This window comes from Mixophyes fleayi, chromosome 1, assembly GCF_038048845.1.
Source record: "Mixophyes fleayi isolate aMixFle1 chromosome 1, aMixFle1.hap1, whole genome shotgun sequence".
In the NCBI taxonomy this organism is placed as follows: Eukaryota; Metazoa; Chordata; class Amphibia; order Anura; family Limnodynastidae; genus Mixophyes; species Mixophyes fleayi.
This window is the reverse complement of record NC_134402.1, coordinates 420,403,619-420,424,432: the sequence shown is the minus strand read 5'-3', so window position 1 is coordinate 420,424,432 and position 20,814 is coordinate 420,403,619. Positions and strand designations below refer to the sequence as shown.

Here is a 20,814-nt window from a genome sequence, read left to right as displayed (position 1 = left end):
TCTCCTCCGCCTGGGCCTCCTCCCCCTCCTCCTCCTGGGCCTCCTCCTCTCTTTCCTCTGTCTGGGCCTCCTCCCCCTCCTCCTCCGGGGTCTCCCCCTCCTCCCTCTCCTCTGCCTGGGCCTCCTCCCCTTCTCCTCCTGTGCTGTGCCTCCTCTTCCTCCTCCCTCTCTTCTGCCTGGGCCTCCTCTCCCTCCTCCTCCTGGGCCTCCTCCTCCTTCTCCTCCTCCTAGGTGTCCTCCCCCTCCTCCTCTTGGGCCTCCTCCTCCCTCTACTCCTACTGGACCTCCTCCCTGGCCTCATCCTCCTGGCGTCGCTACCGGCTGAGACGGTCTGTTGGAATAAGTAGGACATTTTATTATCCACAGCGTATTATCCAATGCTCTCCCTGTTTCACACTTACCACCTACATACAGACATATAAATGTGATGTGACATAGTAAAATATGCATTTATAGTCTGCAAAAAATTCGGCCTTTAAAAAGCAAACAATGAATATATATACACACACCACTTACAAATGGCTTGGACAATGGACAATTTTGGTTTATGTGACATAGGATATTAGAAAGATCATTATTACAGTTGAATTATTTAAATCATTTATGTTTAATAATGAAAATTATGTCTGATAATCATTGACAGGTGAAGAAGACATATTACAGCAGGGATCTGGCTAAGCCCTTGTCATATGTGACATATTCATCTTAGTGCAAGTTTGAGCGTTGTCAAAAATTAAAATTTTCAGTTGTCTAACTAATATAACACTTCTACCACTGATATTTAAACAATCTGTGCCTGAATCATTAAGAAAATTAAAGGTTAAAAAATGGTCCCTTTTAACATGGGCAAAACCATGTTGCATTGGTGGGGGGGTTGTTTTTGGCTCAGATGTATAATTGTGATAGGCCTATGCCTAGATCAACTTAGAAAGTCAGTGTAAAAATAGATCAAGTATTTGTATTAAAGGATTGGTGTCCTACATGCAAAAACAGTCCCTATTTTCCTCATGTGCAAGATAATAAACTGATTTTCACCCCTCACATTTCAACATTGTTTTTCAAATGCTTAATTTTTTGTTATACAATTACTAGAGAACTCACTTCTCCTGATCTCCTTCCTCCCTTAGCTCCTCCAAGAGCTATGACTGGCAGCGCCGCAAATAGCTCCAGCACCACTGGAGTTGCACTATTGTGCGTCGTCGATTATATTGTAGCCATATCTGGCGTCGTACTGCCCTATATGCCTCTAATTTGTCCTCATTAGATATGTATCGCCCTGGAGGCCGGCACAAATCATCCATTCGGGCAGCAAGAACACAAGGTTCCCTTTTAGCAAAGGTAGATGTCCTCATTTTGGAAGGCCTATGTTTGCAAAATTTCAGGTCTGTGATTGGTTCTTAGAGCATGTCTGGTCGAGCTGACGTCACTTGCGGATCTCTTCCATAACTATGTGCAAAATTTCTTGTTGTCATTCATTCTTCGTATCTTAGCAACCGTGGGGCGGACCGATGAGAATTATACACCACGAATTACAATGGCATGCACTTGTCTCTAATTTCATTACAACTGACCAGCATGGTGCATTTAAAGACTGCTGTGCTGTTCATTCAGTCCAGCTATTTTCTGCTTTGGGCTGGAAACTTTATATTTGTAAAGAAAATAACAATTGGATTTTGATGAACATTATTGGGGTGAGTATTGTTTAATATGTCTCACTATGTGTTCCAGAGGTGTTTGAAAATATGATAACAAAGTAGTTTAGAAAATCCATTTTTACAATTAATATACTTTACAGAGGTATAGTTTGTCTGCCTCTGCAGGTGAAAAGTGTAACATTACTTGCAAGTCTAATCTAATGTGCATAGATAGGAAAACACTGTAGTACCAGAGGAGTAGATTGTTTGGCTGAACCATTGAAAGATATATTTTATTTTGGGGAAGATTTTGATATACAACAATCAGTTTTTTATAATTTAATCCTTATGCCTCTCTTTTTCCCTCTCTTTAGAAACGGTAAAAGAATTAATCTAATTTACTTTGATATTTTGAGTGGACACTACATACTGTAGATATATTGGTGAGTACTTAGGCCTCTGTTCTGTCCCTTAAAGACCATGTAATGCAGCTGTCTTAGGCCTCACTTTTTCCCTTTCTTTAGAAACGTTGAAAAAATGTCCCAGAAGTATGACGGGCCAAGTCAGCCCTCTGGCACCAGAGGTAACAAACGAAGACAACAGAACTTTACCTTTCAGGAGGTCGAAATCATTGTGGAGTTGGTCATGGACAAGCTCCACACTCCCACCCGTCCACTCTCCACATCCGCAAAAGAGCGCATCTGGGATGACGTTACACGACAGGTCAATGCCGTGGCTCCATGTCTACGGATGGCGAGCGAGGTCAAAAAGCGGTAAGCTTGTACAATTTTACAGACTAATTAATCTATTTGTGTACTGCAAACATAGTACAGGACAGGTCACTGTTATCATTACACTTTATATTTGTGTGTGTGTGTGTATATATATATATATATATATATATATATATATATATATATATATAAAATATATATATTTGGGACAATTTTTTTTTATTATTCCTTTTTTACATTTTTTTTATAAAATTTTTTTTTTTCAATTCTTACAATTATCCAACAAGAGCAAGACACACATCTTTTGTAGTGTGTGTGTGTGTGTGTGTGTGTGTGTGTACTAAATCTTATTTGTTTGTTTGTTTCCCCTGTCATAATAAGAGATTTCACGATGGTTTAGAATTTATATATTTTCTGTTCTTGCACAGCTGGTATGACTTTAAGCAGCGTCTTAAAACAAAAGTTAGGGACCAGATGGTCCATGCACAACAAACTGGAGGTGGACCCCCTGCTCAACTTGACCTCACTCCCCTGGAGAACAGAGCATTGGCCTGTCTTGATGATGCAAGTGTGCAAGGGTTGGGATGTATTGATACAGGCTGCATACCACCCCTAATACGACCTTTAAGTCCACCAGGTACATGGTAACTATTTAATTATTGTATATGAAACTTTTGAGGTTGTTGTGGTGTAATGAGGTATTAATATCACCTCAACAGTCTGCACCTCGTTCCTCACATGTGGACTGTAAAAACATATACTTTTTCTAGCCTTCTGGTTCCCCATATTTGTAAGTCATATTTAAACTTCTATATATTCTATTTGTAAGTAGTTAAAATTTCTGGTAGCATGTTTTTCTTATCTTGCAGACTAGTCCTTTATTTCAGCCTAGTCAAAAGGATTATTGTCCACCAGTCCTGTATGAATGTACATCACACCAGGAGGTCTCATGTGTTAATATAGGGAAAAGGTCCACAGATAGAGCTCTATGTTTAATTACAGATGACTGCATTGTGTATTTAAATGTAATGTGTCTGGATTGTGATTTATCCTGTATAAACAAACTCTGCTGTATAGCCACAGAACAATACCTATCCTTAATTATATCAAGAGTGGCTCATCTGCTATCCCTTTGTCTGAATGTTTACCTGTGAAAGGTAAATACAGAAAAGGAGCAATCAGGCAGGTCCTGAAACTCCTGAGAATGTCATTCATGGCTTTAAAAAGGAACTGCAGAGAACAGCAAATTGCCATTCACTACCCAGTAACAGCTGAAGTCAGGCTGTCATTGAGGTCTTGGCCTCTGCCCTGACAGGAAAGGGACAATTGGTCCCGGGAGTACTGCCTTTGGCCTGTGTGTCCGCCAAAAGCGGAGTGACAGTAACTCAGGACCACTGCCTTGCCGGTAGCCTCAAAGTAGAGAGGGGGAGAAGCTTGAATGGATAGACAGCAGTCCCTGAGAGTGACTAGGATACTGGTGAGGTGTTTTCATTATACCCTTTATGTTATCTGTGCCAGACTGTAGTGTTATTTGTTGTAGGTTATTATTTAAATATGTTTATTGCTGTTTGTTGCTACCATTTTGTTAAATAAACATATTTATTTTATTTCGGAAATTTGCCTGGGTGACTTTGAACCTTGGATTGGTACCGGGAAGACCAGCTCTGCAACACAGAGAGTTACATTAAACCCGATATTTTCACAGTTGTGTCTTGTAACATTAATTACCTCTAACAGTATGAGTCGTATTGCAACCTTTCAAATATACATTAGAAATAATTATAACTGTGGCCACATCATCCTACTGTACATTCATCCCCCAGTATATGCCATTTTTCTAAAAAAAGTAACAGAATCATAAGCTAATAGTAATGATGCCTCTTAGAGAATCCACAACTGATATATGCTGCTTTATACATTGTGTTTGTTAGTATTTTATATATTGGATTTGAGTTTAATTATAACAATGAGTAGCCATGTACATGGATGAATAACAATTGACATTATTTCCCATAGGGTACATGTAGGACATATTTAGAATAACTGTACATCTTTCTTTTTCCTATTTTTTCAGCTTGGGTGGAGAAGGAGGTGGCGGAATCTTCTGAGGATGAAAACCAACAGACAGTGGTGGAGGTTACCCGTGATGTGGAGGAGACTCGGAGGGAGGAATCACGGGTCACTCGGCAGCAGACATGCTCTCACTTTACCGAACACGTGCAACACAACAACGATGCCATTAGATCCCACACCTGTGATATCTCAAATACCCTCACCCGTATTGAACACAAATTAGACACTAAACTTCAAAATATTAATTCTACCCTTCACAATATTAATTCAACCCTCACAAATCTGTGCAACCTGTTTTCATGTTTCTTAGACCAGTCTAACACTTCACAACAACCTCCACTAATTTACACTCCTTCATTAAAATCACCAATGTACATTGCCACACCAGACCTTCTGTCCCATCATACAAAGTTTACCCCCCTTTATAGCCCTCACTTTTCAACAGCTGCCCCTCATTCCTCACCAATCCAACATTCTGACCCCAATACTTCTCTGACTCCTGCCCAGCCTCCTGACCCTTCTCTGGCTTCTGCCCAGCCTGCTGCCCCTTCTTTGCCTACTACCAAGCCACCTGCCCCTTCTCTGGCTCCTGCCCAGCCTCCTGCCCCTTCTGTGCCTACTACCCAGCCTCCTGTTCCTTCTCTTTCACTTGCACACCCTTTGGCGCCTCATGGCTACCCTTATGGCTACCCTCATGGCTACCTCCCTGCATACCTACCTGGCTACCCCCCTGGCTACCCTGCTGCCCCTTCGGAACGCTTTCGGTCACACTCTGCTGACCAAATGACCTCTGGTTCTTCTTCTGAGCCCTCCACATCATGGGTGACCAAAAGCCAAGCAAAAACAGGCCAAAAATCACCACCCAAAAAAAAAAAAGTGAAATAACTTATATTGTGTTTGAAATGTTGATATTAATTTTTTTAAAAAATGTGTAAGAAAATAAAATAAAACATTTGTACATTATTATACAAATCCTGTCTCTTTGTTTATTGTCAAAATCTAATGCAAAAAGTTACTGTGCAAACAGATTGTTTTTTGAAAACACTCGTTGAAATCGTAGACAGAGTCCACATGTATTTTCCCATAAATAAACAAGGCCCCAAATATATGTGTCTTAGACAAATGGAACAGCAAATATGCTGCTGAGTTTGAAGGGTTATATTATTTGTTTTAGTTTTGTTGAGTGACAACAGACACATACCCAAACATCTACCACCCCCCCCCTCAAAGAAAAATAACACCAGCCCAACAGTTTATTCAAAAAAACAAATCCTAAATGTTTGAGTTAAAAACTGTTTAAGACACGGGTACAGGTCTGTAATGTAATAGTCCACTAGGACTTGGTATAGTGAGAAGCAAGGATTCTTCATTTTGTATGTGCTTGACATTTATTAGTTGCTGATTAGTTGTTATTTGGATTAATAAAGACACAAATAGAAAATACTGTTTCTTATTGGAGTGAACAATAATGTGTGGGTACTTCTTAATTTATATTAGTAAAACCTTTTTTTAGACTGGTGTCTGTGCTGTATGTATATGTATCTTTGGAACCCTATGGGCCTCATTCCTTAAGGAAAGTTGTTGAAAAAGTCAGTCACTTTTTCCATTTGCAATACCATGTTGTATTGGAGGGGGAGTTAAATGGATAATGTGGGGACAGATTTCTAATTGGGATAGTTCTTGTCCTAGCTGAATTTTTAATGTTAGTGTGTAAATAAAGATTTTAAAAAAAATTGGATAGTATTTTTCGTTATTTGCAAAATATCAAATTAGTGGGATATTGTTAACTGTGGATTATCTGGAGATTCATCTTGGAATATACCCACTGCCATTGAGATGATTATTTAAGACTTTATGTTGTTCATTTTTAAAGTTGTTTAAGCTTCATCGTTTTGAAAATATTGAGTAACTTTCTATGTCAAAATGTAATGTCTTATTTATGGAATGCTTTATTTCTGCATTGCTGCTATCCTCATCACAAACTTAGATTTTGTGACATTTATGGCAGTTTAATATCTAGTCGGAAGAGACAAATGTAAGTTACAATACATTTCAGACTCATAGTTCCTTCAGGATTATAGAAATTGACATGTAGAGAATGTATTAAAAACTAACATAAACACAACCAAATGTTTGTGTGTAGATTATTATTAATATTCTTAACATAGGTGTGTAATGCACCATAGTGCTTCAAAGCAGCATACAGTAGGGCAAACAGTACAGATATAAAACAGGGACATACAAGGTAGTCCTAAATAATGCAGACATGAAACCAAAGTGCCTTAAGTGCCTGCTCTTTAGAGAGCTTACATTCAAAGTGGAAGAGGGCAAGTAGAGATAGAGACAGTTGTGAGGGTGGATGACTATGATTAGTGTTATCGAGGCTAAGCTCACCTCTAACAAACTGATTTGTTTTCAAAGCCCGTCTAAAGATTTGAAGGCTGTTGGAAAGTCTGATAGAACATGCTACAGATTCCCATAAGTGGGGGGAAGCATGGGAGAAGTGTTGTAGGTGGGAGTGAGAGTTGGTTATGAGACTAGACAAGGCGCAGGTCGCAGGAGGGAGACTCTTTGGACATGGTTTTTTAGAGGTAGACAGGGGTAGTGTGGTTGGTGGCTTTGTAGCTAAGGGTGAGTATTTTCATTTTGATTCTGTGGAAGACAGGGAGTCAGTGTAAAGATTTGCAAAGGGGTGTAGCAGATGTGGAGCATTGAGAGAGTGTGGATATACTGTTTGTGTGTCAGGAAAGCAAGCCTGCAGGAGGTAACAATACTCAAGACAGGAGATGATGAGAGAATGGTTAAGAGTTTTGGAAATATGTTGATTAAGAAAAGGACATATTGGCTCAATGCTTTACAGGTGGCGAAAACAGGAATGGTCGAGAGTCTGGATGTTAGGAAAAAAGCAAAGGGTTGAGTCAAGTGTGACACCAAAGCTGTGGCCTTATTAGACTGCATACATTGTGTTGTTATTTACAGTGATGGCGATTTGAGGCCAGGTGGTGGCTCTGGCAGGAGGTGAAATAATTATATCTGGTTTGGACATGTGCAGCTTTAGGTAGTGTTGTGACATACATGTGGAGATAGCAGAAAGTCACTGGTTTACACAACATAGTACAGAAGGAGTGAGGTCAGGGGATAAGATATAGATTTGCCTGTTATCAGCATACAGGTGGGAGTAGAGGCCAAATGAACTAAATAATTGGCCAAGTTAAGAGGTGTAAAATGCTAATAAAATTTGTAATAGAAAACTAAACATTGTGGGACCACAATACATAGTGCGATTTGAGGGGTGTGTATGTTAGAGATATAAGCAATATTGGATGGGTAAGATAGGTAGGAACTGAACCCAGAAAGGTCAATGGAGTGAAGGGTGTGTAGGAGAAGGTGGTGATCAACAGTGTCCTAAGCAGCAGAGAGATCCATGCAAATGATTTGAGAGACATTTTAAGCCTAATATTTATTTTCAAAATATTATTGTGTTATAATAAGAGGACAATCAATAAAGCAAATTTTAGACAAATCTGGTATAAAAGTCCTTCTGTGATGATCACAAAATAAGCCAGAAAATACAAAAAACAAATCCATTGATGGATGATTTTCTGCATGGTTTAAGGTGTGGGAATGCAGGTCATGCTGGATCACAATATGACTGTCTTCTTTGGCTGTTTACCAAAAAAGGATGCAAATTAAATAATTGTGCAAACATATATTACTTCACTGGGTGTACTTTGTATACCCAGTAAGACAGGATGAAGGTGTGAAGCGTTACAGACCATGCTAAGGGTCATGTTTTGCTAAACACAGTAGAAGACAGATAACATACTTTCTGGTGGACTAATATAATATATATATATACAACCATGCCCAAAAGTTTTGAGATTGACACAAGTATTGGTTTTCACAAAGTTTGCTGCTTCAGTGTTTTTAGACCTTTTTGTCAGATCTGGCTATGGTATAATGAAGTCAAATTACAAACATTTCAGAAGCTTCAAAGGCTTTTATTGACAATTACATTAAGTTTATGCAAAGAGTCAATATTTGCAGTGTTTACCCTTCCTTTTGAAGACCTCTGCAATTCCCCCTGGTATGCTGTTAATCAACTTCTCTGCCACATACTGACTGATGGCCGCCCATTCTTGCCTAATCAATGCTTGGAGTTTGTCAGAATTTGTGGGTTTTTGTTTGTCCACCCGCCTCTTTAGGATTGACGATAAGATCTCAATGGGATTATGGTCTGGGGAGTTTCCTGGCCATTGACCCAAAATTTCGATGTTTTGATCCCCGAGCCACTTAGTTATCACTTTTGCCTTATGGCAAGGTGCTCCATCATGCTGGAAAAGGCATTGTTCATCACCAAACTGTTCTTGGATGGTTGGGAGAAGTTGCTCTTGGAAGATGTTTTGGTACCATTCTTTATTCATGCCTGTGTTCTTAGGCAAAATTGTGAATGAGCCCACTCCCTTGGCTGAGTAGCAATCCCAAACATGAATGGTCTCAGGATGATTTACTGTTGGCATGACACAGGACTGATGGCAGCGCTCACCTTTCCTTCTCCAGACAAGCATTTTTCCAGCTGCCCCAAACAATCTGAAAGGGGATTCATCAGAGAAAATTACTTTACCCCAGTCCTCAGCAGTCCAATCCCTGTACCTTTTGCAGAATATCAGTCTGTCCCTGATGCTTGTCCTGGAGAGAAGTGGCTTCTTTGCTGGTCTTCTTGACACCAGGCCATCCTTCATTAGTCTTTACCTTACTGTGCATGCAGATGTTCTCACACCTGCCTGCTGCAATTCCTCAGCAAGCTCTGCACTGTGGTACCCCAATCCCACAGCTGAATAAACTTTAGGAGATGGTCCTAGCTTTTGCTGGACGTTCTTGAGCACCCTGAAGCCTTCCTCAGAACTATCGAACCTCTCTCCTTGAAATTAATTCATCTTATCACTCTTCATGACATTCTGGAGTATATGCAAATTGCCATCATATAAACTGAGGCAGCAGACTTTGTGAAAATTAATGTTTGTGTTATTCTCCAAACTTTTGACCATGACTCTATATATTTAATTGTGAGTTGGGTTGGTGACATTTTGGTTCTAATAACTTAGTAGGTCCATCGTGTCTGAAACCTGAGGATTGTCTAACGTTGCCTAGGTGTATGGTCAATTCAAGGTGTTAAATCAACTTATTCGGAAAATTACACTTTAAGGCTGGTCCCCCAAACACAAAAAAGGGCAAACCTTTTTTAGCACTACATGCTTACATTCTTCAACAGCCTCCTCCTCTATGGCCACCTCATCAGACTACTCCTGGCCCTGCTCCTGGCCATCCTCCCTGGCAGCACCTTATACATACTCCAGCTGGCTAGTAGGGCCTGTAGAATAAAAAGAGACACATTAGCTGTTTAAATAATGTTGTCTCTGTTTCTCATTTACATCCAAGCAATCTAAATATGTTAGCTATAACCATTTATAACCCAATTAAAATTGCGTCTCTTAAAATAATGAAAAAAATATAATACTGTTTCATATGTACTTTCCATTCGACAAAAATAACATTCACATATTGATTCAGAAGTATTATTAACACAGGATATGGTTGATGGAAGATTTTGTTGCAGATGAGGCCTTCTAGTTAGTCCAATTAAGCATTAGTTTCAGCATTGCATCAAAGAAACCAATTAGTGAAGCTTTAGTATTTTTTGGGTCAAAGTGCTATTACTAGATAACTCACATCAGCAATTCTCAGATCATAAATCCAGTAAGAGTTGGGTATCAATGCTTGGATAACCTTACACCCTTATTCTATTGTTTTTTCTGAGTTATTAGGTATTCAATTTTTATGTTGAAAATGACTGATGTATGCATTTGTATATGTTTTGTTTACAACACAAATTACTATAATTTTTTGACTTTATTGTTAAAAACTATGGTTTGCTTGATCTCTTCGAGACTTTAAATATGATATTTTTAAAATAATAGAAATATGAGTTACCTTAAAACAAAGTCTCCAACACATATTCTCTGGTATTGTGTGCATCCACTGTCACAGGAGGGCTGGGGTCGGCCTCTACCTCGTCCTCCCCATTAACCTCGGCCTCCACCCCTGAAGCCCCACTGCTGATGGCAATATTATGAAACACCACACACAGAGCAATGATGTCACATACTTTGCTCGTCCCATGCATTATTGTACCACCAGACTGGTCAAGGCACATAAATCTGTCCTTTAAAAGGCCAAGGGACCACTCCACGACCGATCTGGTGGCTGTATGAGCCAAGTTGTACGCAACATCACGCTCTGTGTGTGGGCTCAAAATAGGAGTGAGGAGCCAAGGGTGCAATGAGTACGCATTATTTCCTATGTTGGGTGAGAAGTAAACGTTAGTACACACTTCTAAAAACAAAGCAACATCCAAAAATTTGTAACATTATATCGCGGAACTTGTATAGTTTTAAAATACATTTTTGCCAGTAAAGTTATGATTATATAGTGAAATTATTTATAAAATTGAAAAAACATTACTCTATTGCCAATACATATTCCGTTTGTGAGTGAAGAAATGTTACTATGTAAATTACGATTTATAGTTGTGTGAGGCCATGGCCAATATCTAATTTACATTAAATTGATGGCTTAAAATTAACCAGAAAATGTAGTATACGCTAAAAATGCACATTTTCAATACATTACAAATTTATTACCACATTAGCTGTCAATGCCTTTAAACTTCAAGGCATTATGGACTGAATGATTACTTTCGGAAATACATCCAGTCTAATTTGTATAATTAAACTACCTAAGTAACAAAATATTTTTTATTACTTCCACCTTTGCTTATGCATGTGGAGTTGGACAGTCAACAACCTTATAATTGTGTCAACATAATCATTGTCACGCGCCGGGCCCGCAAACAGGTCCCGGCACACTTACGCGCTCCACGTAGGCATTCTCTCCGGCGTTGGTTTACAGTCTACCCATGCGCAGACCAGATCTCAGCTTTATTACATTCCTGGACTCCCCTGATTGGCTTCTCTTCATCCCCAGGGCGCACAAAGAACAGGCTCTTGACAAGGAAGTCAGGTGCCTGTTCTTTGTGTTCAACCTCTGTGAAGTGATAGACTTGGCTTCCTGTGTTTCTGAATTGCTGCAGATTAATCTTTTGTATTGGACTCCGCTGTTCCAGGTACTTCTCACTCAGCTCTTCAGTGTCACCTCTTCGTGTACAGCCTACAGTTCAGTGCTACCTCTCTGCAGACTATCTTTTGTACTGGACTCCGCTGTTCCAGGAGCTCCTCACTCAGCTCTTCAGTGTCACCTCCTTGTGTACAGCCTACAGTTCAGTGCTACCTTACTGCAGACTATTCTTTGTATTGGACTCCGCTGTCCCCATGACTTCTCTCTCTGTTCTTCAGGATGTCCTCATCGTGCTTAATCCACAGTTCAGTTTAACTTACAAGTATCAGCCATCTCCTTTCAAGTCTCCAAATGGGTCTCACTCGTACTTACCCAGAGGGCCGCAACCTACAAGGCAGACGACGCTAAGACTATACCTCCTTGCGAGGGTCCCTGTCTCGGATCCTGCTGGAGAACCATCAGCAAAGGACATGCTACAACATCTAGTTGGGAGAGTGGAATAACACGATGCCACACAGTGGCAATTATTACAGTGTCTTCAAGCCCTGACTGCATGTCTGGACACTCTCTAAGTTGCCCAATATTCGGCTTCTGTCTCACCTCTGGTCGAACCGTCTAATCCACAGACATCATCTCCGGCTTCCTCCACTCTGAGATTACCAACTCCCTTCAAGTTTGATGGGGATCCTAAAGTTTGTGGTCGTTCGTGGTTTCCTGAACCAGTGTTCAATCCAATTTGAACTCCAACCACACAACTTCCCGACTGATAGCAACAAGGTTGCTTACATAGTCTCCCTGTTGTCCGGTCAAGCTCTCGCTTGGGTCTCTCCCTTATGGGAGAGAGATGATCCTCTACCTAGTGATTGCACCGCATTCTTGACAGCATTCCACATAATTTTCAATGAGCCCAGACGTGTCCCCTCTACAGGAACCCTGGGACCTGTAGTGCACCTGGGACAAATTACTTACATATATTTCATGTACTTTCATGCCTATACCCTAAGAAAACATAAGACCAAACATTCCTTTTTAAATAAAAAAAATGGTCGGGAATATTCCCCCACCCTTCCCCCATAAAAAAAAAATTAGTGGAGTTACAACAGACACAAGCAGCTTACCACATCATCTAAACAATTTAGAAATATATAAACAGATAAGAGATACACAGCAAACCACTCCAAAAATTCCACAGGCATTTCAAATAGAGAAGCATGGCTCCCAAAATATTCAAAACAGTTTAGAGAGAAAAAAAAACACGCTCACGGAACACCAAACAGGTCAAAAAAGGATTTTTAATATACCACGATTTAAAAATGTGCATCAACACTGTTTTTATTTAAAAAATCTATTTTATTTTTTGAATTGTAATGAAGTAAATACATGTTTTCATATTGGTTTGTTATGAGAGAAGTGTATGGTTTTATTCTTGTGTCTTATTCGCAACTGAACTTTTGGAGTTAAACATGAGCTTGTCTAAGTGTTGCGCATGGATTTAATGAAAACGCTGCGTACAACTGAGTATTGTTCTTATGTATCCTGAAGTAGACGCCCATTTTCATTAACTCAAGCAGTCTCCGCCCATCACACTCCCTTTTTTGCTTGCAAACACGCAGGGTTTCATAAGTGGTGTTGCGTACAAATTCATTATTATTTTAAGTAATAGTACTTATTTAACTCACTGTTTTGTGTACTTATCTCCCGGTTCTGGGTATGTGCAGTGTGTTTTTACGTACGATCTGCACAAAATCGGCAGATGTGTCTGATAATGAATCAGGCCCAAAGTGTTTTTGTTAATGCAGGCTACTGGAAGGTTCTTAGTAGCTTTTTCCTGCTAATCCACAGAACTCTCGTGATTCCAGTGTCCTAAGTCCACCCCTGGAAGTCACCTATGCCGCACACAACAGACTCATGGACCTCCTGCTGGGAGTATTGTGTGCTCACATGGATTCATGGAGCACCAGTAGTGTTACAAATACTTTACTGAAAAATGTATTGGGAGTAGCAAACGCCCAATAAAAAATCTTCACTGGGCTCATCCCTTGGTTCACTGGCACAGGTCCCTAGCAAAACGTGTTCGTCACTCTGGACACTCTCTGCATCTCTGTAGACTCCCTCTGTGTCCCTCCCTATGTCTCTCCAGCCCTCCTGTCTGGGTCTGGTATCCTGATCAGTCTCTTCTCTTGCTCCACTCTCACTCAAAATGGCCTCTCCTCCTTCCTTCTGCTCCCTATTTATATCTTCCTGCTCCTCTGCAATTGGAGTCAGTGGACTCCACAGTACTCAACCTCCCTCTTCCACATTTTTACCTCCCTCCCAAGTGCAGCGATTTTAGTGTAGCTGATCAGCGGAACCATTTTGTTGAAGGCTCGTGGAGGCAGGGGTCACATTCATCTTTAGGGAAAGAAATAGTTCCATCATCTATATTGAAGTATTTTTCTATGAACTGTTAATAATCTGTTCTATTCAGTCTTTTGACTTTTTTTTGCTGTTCTTCTAAGTCTGTATGTTGCTACTGCAGCTGATGGAAAACAAATTGCTCTCAATTGGTTGGTAGCATTCTTCTTAGGATCTGGAATTGTATTTTATCATTTCTTGATTTTATTAAATTGTCTACCTTGTTATCATCACTAGTGGTCTAAACGACTGCACAACTAAAAGCCTTGATGAGACATTACAATGCTGGTATTTAATCAGCATAGCATACATCCTGACATCCGCGATTTGAGGGAACTGGCCCAGAGGTCAGCACATTTATCCTGAATCACATGAAGTTGGGAGTTATGTCCTTGCTCACCATGGTGCTTCTAATGCATGTGACAATTCAAGAGTGGAGAGGAGAGAGACAATGGGGGCATCCTACTGCTTCAGATGCAGTAGACATGCCCCCAACATGATGTAGGCCTTTAGGAGGAGGAGTGGCAGTGTCCAGATTTAGGAATTTTAAATGCTGGGAGGTATGGAATAGCTATGTCTTTAAAAGCAGTGATTGTAGTTGCTAAGAAACTCAACAAGGTAGAAGTGTGACCTTTACACATAGACTATCAGGCCACCAACTTTGCTTACTAAGCAGCATGTGGTTAGCAACAAAGTCAGTAAAAGATTCAAGCAGTGTAATAAACTTCAAACAGGTTATTTTATCTAATACCATCACAAGCAGAGCTAGTATGAACAGTTCAGAATACTGACGACTTATCTTGACTTAAAAGTATTGGGTGGACAACAGGTGAGATCACACCTCATGTCCAACATGGCTCAGCTGCTTATCCCCTTGTAAAGCCATAATTGCATCCTGAAAAGTAACATTTGCATGGCACAAGCTCTGTAACACTTTACATATACATTAACCATAGGAATATCACAATACCCTGTAGCTTCTCATATATGATTTATGTGTTGTTATACTTTTTAAAAGTGCTATAGAAAGAGTTTATTTAATTTCTTATTGTTTTTGTGTTTTCTTTTCTTTTCTTTCAATTTCTAGGTTCAGATTTTGTAACAGGTGGTCAAATATTTCCACATGTGCGTTTTCTTCACAAAGGCTCAAATATCACGTTTTTCTGTAAGTTGAACAAGAGTAATTTGACAAGTTATATATTTTGGAGATTGAATCCAGACCTGACTCCAGCACTGCAGTATGATAGGGTAAATGAAACTGTCAGCAGTGTCACCATTCACAATCTGTTGGTTGCATCTGTGAAAGTGAAGTGTGGTATCTACACACCTGAACCACAAGACCTAGATGAAATTGAAGTTGAGACTGGATGTGAGTACTTGATGAAAAGAATGCAATGTTTATTTTTATACAATAAGTTATTGTGACTGTGCATTAACTGTCACTTTTGCTGGCTCTTCAATGTCTTACATTTACATTTATACAGTATGTTCTGATATTATTATTGATGTTTGAGCATATGAACTCTTATTTCCATCTCATCTCCATTTGTAACTCTCTCAGGTGATGTGGTTGAAAACTGTGTTCCTCTGTTTTTATCTCAAGCAAGATATGTATTAATATGATCTATGAATCATCACCCTCTATCTTACTTACAGTATATTTATACAATGTTTATTTTCAGGCAGCATGCGCAAAACACATGTGGCTGAAGTAGGCGTTGTGTGTTGTGTATTTGTGTATGGTAGGTTTTGTCAATGTTGGGAAGATGTCATGGCAACACCCAGATTAGTATTTGCACCATGACCTTAAAGATCATAAGTCTCAATATTTTGTAGTCTTCAGACTCAGATGGAGGTTTTACCCGTTTATCATCAGCTAAGCTTAACTCGGGCTGCTTAATTCTACAGTCATGGCCAAAAGTTTTGAGAATGACACAAATATTAATTTTCACAAAATCTGCTGCCTCAGTTTTTATGATGGCAATTTGCATATACTCCAGAATGTCATGAAGAGTGATCAGATGAATTGCAATTAATTTCAAAGTCCCTCTTTGCCATGGCAATGTACTTTATTCCCAAAACAACATTTACACTGCATTTCAGCCCTGCCACAAAAGTACCAGCTGACATCAGGTCAGTGATTCTCTTGTTAACACAGGTGAGAGTGTTGACTAGGAGAAGGCTGGAGATCACTCTGTCATGCTGAATGAGGTAGAATAACAGACTGGAAGCTTTAAAAGAAATGTGTGCTTGAAATAATTGTTCTTTCTATGTTAACCATGGTTATCTGCAAGGAAACATGTGCAGTCATCATTGCTTGGCACATGAAGGGTTTCATAGGCAAGGATATTGCTGCTAGTAAGATTACACCTAAATCAACTATTTATCAGATCATGAAGAACTTTAAGGAGAGAGGTTCAATAGTTGTGAATAAGGCTTCAGGGCGCCCAAGAATGTCCAGCAAGCGCCAGGACCGTCTCCTAAGGTTGATTCAGCTGTGGGATCAGTGCAGTGCTTGCTCAGGAATGGCAGCAGGCAGGTGTGAGTGCATCTGCGCACACAGTGAGGCAAAGACTTTTGGAGGATGGCCTGATGTCAAGAAGGCCAGCAAAGAAGACACTTCTCTCCAGGAAAAACATCAGGGACAGACTGATATTCTGCAAAAGGTACAAGGATTGGACTGCTGAGGACTGGGGTAAAGTAATTTTCTCTGATGAATCCCCTTTCAGATTTTTTGGGGTATCTGGAAAAACGCTTGTCTGGAGAAGGAAAGGTGAGCGTTACCATCAGTCCTATGTCATGCCAACAGTAAAGCATCCTGAGACCATTCATGTGTGGGATTGCTACTCAGCCAAGTGAGTGGGCTCACTCACAATTTTGCCTAAAAACACAGCCATGAATAAAGATTGGTACCAAAACATCCTCCAAGAGCAACTTCTCCCAACCATCCAAGATCAGTTTGGTGATGAACAATACCTTTCCCAGCATGATGGAGCACCTTGCCATAAGGCAAAAGTCATTTCTAAGTGGCTCTGGGATCTTTAAAACATTTAAATTTTGGGTCCATGACCAGGAAACTCCACAGACCTTAATCCCATTGAGAACTTGTGGTCAATCCTCAAGAAGCGGGTGGAGAAACAAAAACCCACAAATTCTGACAAACTCCAAGTATTGATTAGGCAAGAATGGGCGGCCATCAGTCAGTATGTGGCACAGAAGTTGATTGACAGCATGCCAGGGCGAATTGCAGAGGTCTTCAAAAAGAAGGCGCAACACTGCAAATATTGACTCTTTGCATAAACTTAATGTAATTGTCAATAAAAGCCTTTGACACTTCTGAAATGCTTGTAATTTTAGTTCAGTATACCATAGCAACATCTGACAAAAAGGTCTAAAAACACTGAAGCAGCAAACTTTATGAAAACCAATACTTGTGTCATTCTCAAAACCTTTTTCCATGTCTGTATTGCCTTGAACTTACTCTGCAACAATTTATCTAGCATCCTGATGAATATCTATGTTGCAAAAGTCTTGAGTGATTGTCTAATAGCCAAGTATCCAAGGTACAATTCTCTTCAGTGCATCTTTACTCTGCCTTACATGCAGTTGAATATACCCTGCTCTTGCAAACTCCCATTTCTTTTCACCCTTGTGACAAAGCCTTGAGACATTCTTATGATCAAGTCTCATGTATTTGTCGTGATATGACTGGATTTGTGTATTGGCAGGAGTGCACAGGAACAGTCTTTGAGCAAATGGGGGAACTGTATCTTTAAGAACAGAAAGTGAGTCTGAGGACTCAAGCAATAGCAATTGCAGGGGATAGCCGGGATATAGTCCAGAGAGGTATTTGTCTGAAAGCCAGGAAAGCAGCTATAGAGATAACAAGATCCAGAATGCTGGCTCACAGAGACAAGCTAAATATACTGGTAGCCTGCTGAAGGCCAGCCAGCTTTTCATAGGGAAATAACGTCACGGTCTGAGCACAGGAAAAATTTAAACAGAGAAGATGCAGGAAATACGTAAATGTGGATGCAGAATGCATCCATTCAATGGCAGTATCAGATTGTATGAGAAACCTGGGGCAGCAGAGAAGCCGCGCCATGCTGGAAACGAGGCGTGATCTCAAATGGTGTCCTCTGCATATAAACAGTGAGGCCCTTGGGATATTTAAAACTTGTGAACAAACAGCAGGGTAAGTCCGGGACTGTACTCGCATGGGACTTGACACTCTTCCACAATTTCTATGTTTTTTGGGGTGCTGCAAGGCTAATCCTTTGGCCCCGCTTGGCCTCACTCTACAGCTCCACAATTAAAAACCAAATGTCCAGTTACAATATTTCCTTTATGCCGCAGATACCCAAATATGTTTTTTTTTTTCTCACACTAATGACGTTTGTATTCCCATAGACTTTCTGCCATATCCCTCTTCATTTCATTCCTGATGAAACATAATTTTATAGTTATAATATATTTCTCTCTTTCACCATTTTCACCCCTCATTTGTGAATTTCAATGATAATTGAAAAACCTACCCATGTCCCAAGCCTGGTGAACCATATCCATAGTCAACCCCTGTTACAGTCCTTTGTCTCCCACTTGTGCTATTGTCAGAATATGTTCCTTCTTCATGCAAGTTTCCATTCAATTTATAATCCACAATCTCATCATATCCTTTATTGATGACTGCACCTCCTTATTCTACCTACTTCCAATCTGTACCTGTCACAACAGTGGCAACCTATATTAAACATTTTCAGAGAACGCTTGAAAGTTTGTAGACCAGAGGAGAGTCTTATTGTGCGAGGGAGAGAATTCCATAGAGTGGGTGCAGCCAGAAAAAAACAGGCTGCACCCACACTCCTGTAACCGGGAATGGGAGGATGTAATGATGGTGGATGAGAGACGCAGATCTTGTGCAGAACGGAGTTGCCGAGTCGGGAGATATTTTGAGACAAGAGAGGAGATGTATGTTGGTGCAGCTTTGTTGATGTTCTTGTAGGTTAGTAAAAGTATTTTATATTGGATTCGGTAGAAAACAGGCAACCAGTGTAGAGACATACAGAGTTATTCAGCAGAGGAATAACGATTTGCAAGGAAAATCAATCTTGCCGCTGCGTACAAAATAGATTGTAGGGGTTTGAGTCTGTTTTTGGGAAGACCAGTAAGGGGGGAATTGCAATAGTCAATGCGGGAGATAAGTGCATGAATTAAGGTTTTTGCAGTGTCTTGAGTGAGATATGTGCGAATTCTGGAAATGTTTTTTAGATGTATGTAACATGATTTAGATATAGAGTCAATGTGGGGAACAAAGGATAGGCGTGAGTCGAGGATTACACCTAGGAAGCGAGCTTGTGGGGTGGGATTTATTGTCATGTTATCAACAGAAATAGAAATGTCAGGTGTGCTCTTGTTGGTGGGTGGGAATATTATTAACTCTGTTTTAGAAAGATTAAGTTTGAGTTGGCGAGAGGACATCCAAGATGAACTGGCAGAAAGACAGTTACACGGGACAACACAGATGTCGAGAGATCAGGAGAGGATAGATAAATTTGGGTATCATTCACATAGAGATGATACTGAAATCCAAAGGAACTTATTAGATTTCCAAGAGAAGCGGTATAGATAGAGAACATCAGAGGACCTAGCACTGAGCCTTGCAGTACTCCAACTGATAAAGGAAGCCGAGCAGAGGTGGCCCCAGAGAAATTAGCAGTGAAGAGCAATTAGAAAGGTAGGATGAGAATCAGAATAGAACAATGTCTTGACCAGGGCCGGTGCTAGGGTCCACGGCGCCCTAGGCATTTTTAAAAAAGCGGCGCCCCCCCCCCCCTCAAAAATCGCCGCCCTCCTCTGCTTACCTTGTCTCACCACCGCCGCCTATCTGCTCCGTCTCCTCCCCTCCACTCACTGACACTAGTAAGTGGAGGGGAGGAGACGGAGCAGAGAGGCGGCGGTGGTGACAAAATAGCCTCCTCTCCCCCTCCCCGTCCATCTGAATGCTGTGCGGTGGCCGTGACAGGTATGGTCAGCGGTCGCCGCACAGTTTTAAAGTATTTCAGAATTCTGTGGCGCCCTCCAGGCGCCCTCCAGAGCCCGGCGCCCTAGGCAAGTGCCTAACCTTGCCTAATGGGAGCGCCGGGCCTGGTCTTGACGACCTAGGGATTACAGCGTTTGTATGAGAAGAGAGTGGTCAACGGTGTCAAATGCAGCCGAGAGATCCAGGAGAATTAGGAGAGTTTAGTTTTTGCAGTGATCAGATCATTGACAACCCTAGTCAACGCAGTCTCTGTGGAGTGCTGAAAGTGAAAGCCAGACTAAAGCGGATCCAACAGGTTGTTTGCGGAAAGGAAGCGTGTGAGGCGAGTGTAGGCAGGTCTCTCTAGAAGCTTGGAGGAGCACGGGAGCTGAGAAATGGGATGGTCATTTGAGAAAGAGTTTGGGTCAGAATCTTATTTTTTTAGAATAGGAGTAATCACTGTGTGCTTGAATAGTGATGGAAAGATGCCAGTAGAGAGCGAGTAATTACAGATTTTAGTTAGAGGTGAAATGAGCACAGGAGACAGGGATCTACCAATTGCGAGGGAATAGAATCAAAAGGACAGAGTAGAGTAGAGTAGGAAGATAAGAAGAGAGTAGAAATTTCCTCTTCATTTGTGGGGTCAAATGAAGAGAGGGTGTCGGAGGGTAGTGGGAAGGAATTGAGCTGATTGCTCATCGAGGAAGAGGATACCATTTCTAGTCTGATCTTATCAATCTTGTCCTTGAAGTAGGAAGCAAGATCCTGGGCACTGATAGTAGACGGAGGGTTCAGGGTGGGATGATTGAGAAGAGATTTAAATGTG

General features: G+C 40.7%; 1 protein-coding gene across 5 annotated transcripts in view; it reads left to right on the top strand.

The window, feature by feature from the left end:
* Positions 1-20,814, top strand: part of IL31RA (interleukin 31 receptor A) — an 83,685-nt gene that overhangs the window by 23,692 nt on the left and 39,179 nt on the right. For 3 of the 5 annotated variants that reach the window (XM_075183468.1, XM_075183448.1, XM_075183483.1), the window contains exons 2-4: positions 2,009-2,077; positions 2,159-2,407; positions 15,057-15,338. In XM_075183468.1, coding sequence (XP_075039569.1) covers positions 2,185-2,407; positions 15,057-15,338 — 505 coding nt within the window. In that variant the 5' untranslated portion in view covers positions 2,009-2,077; positions 2,159-2,184. The remainder of the gene's footprint in view (positions 1-2,008; positions 2,078-2,158; positions 2,408-15,056; positions 15,339-20,814) is intronic. The other 2 variants (XM_075183475.1, XM_075183458.1) reach the window with 1 other exon arrangement.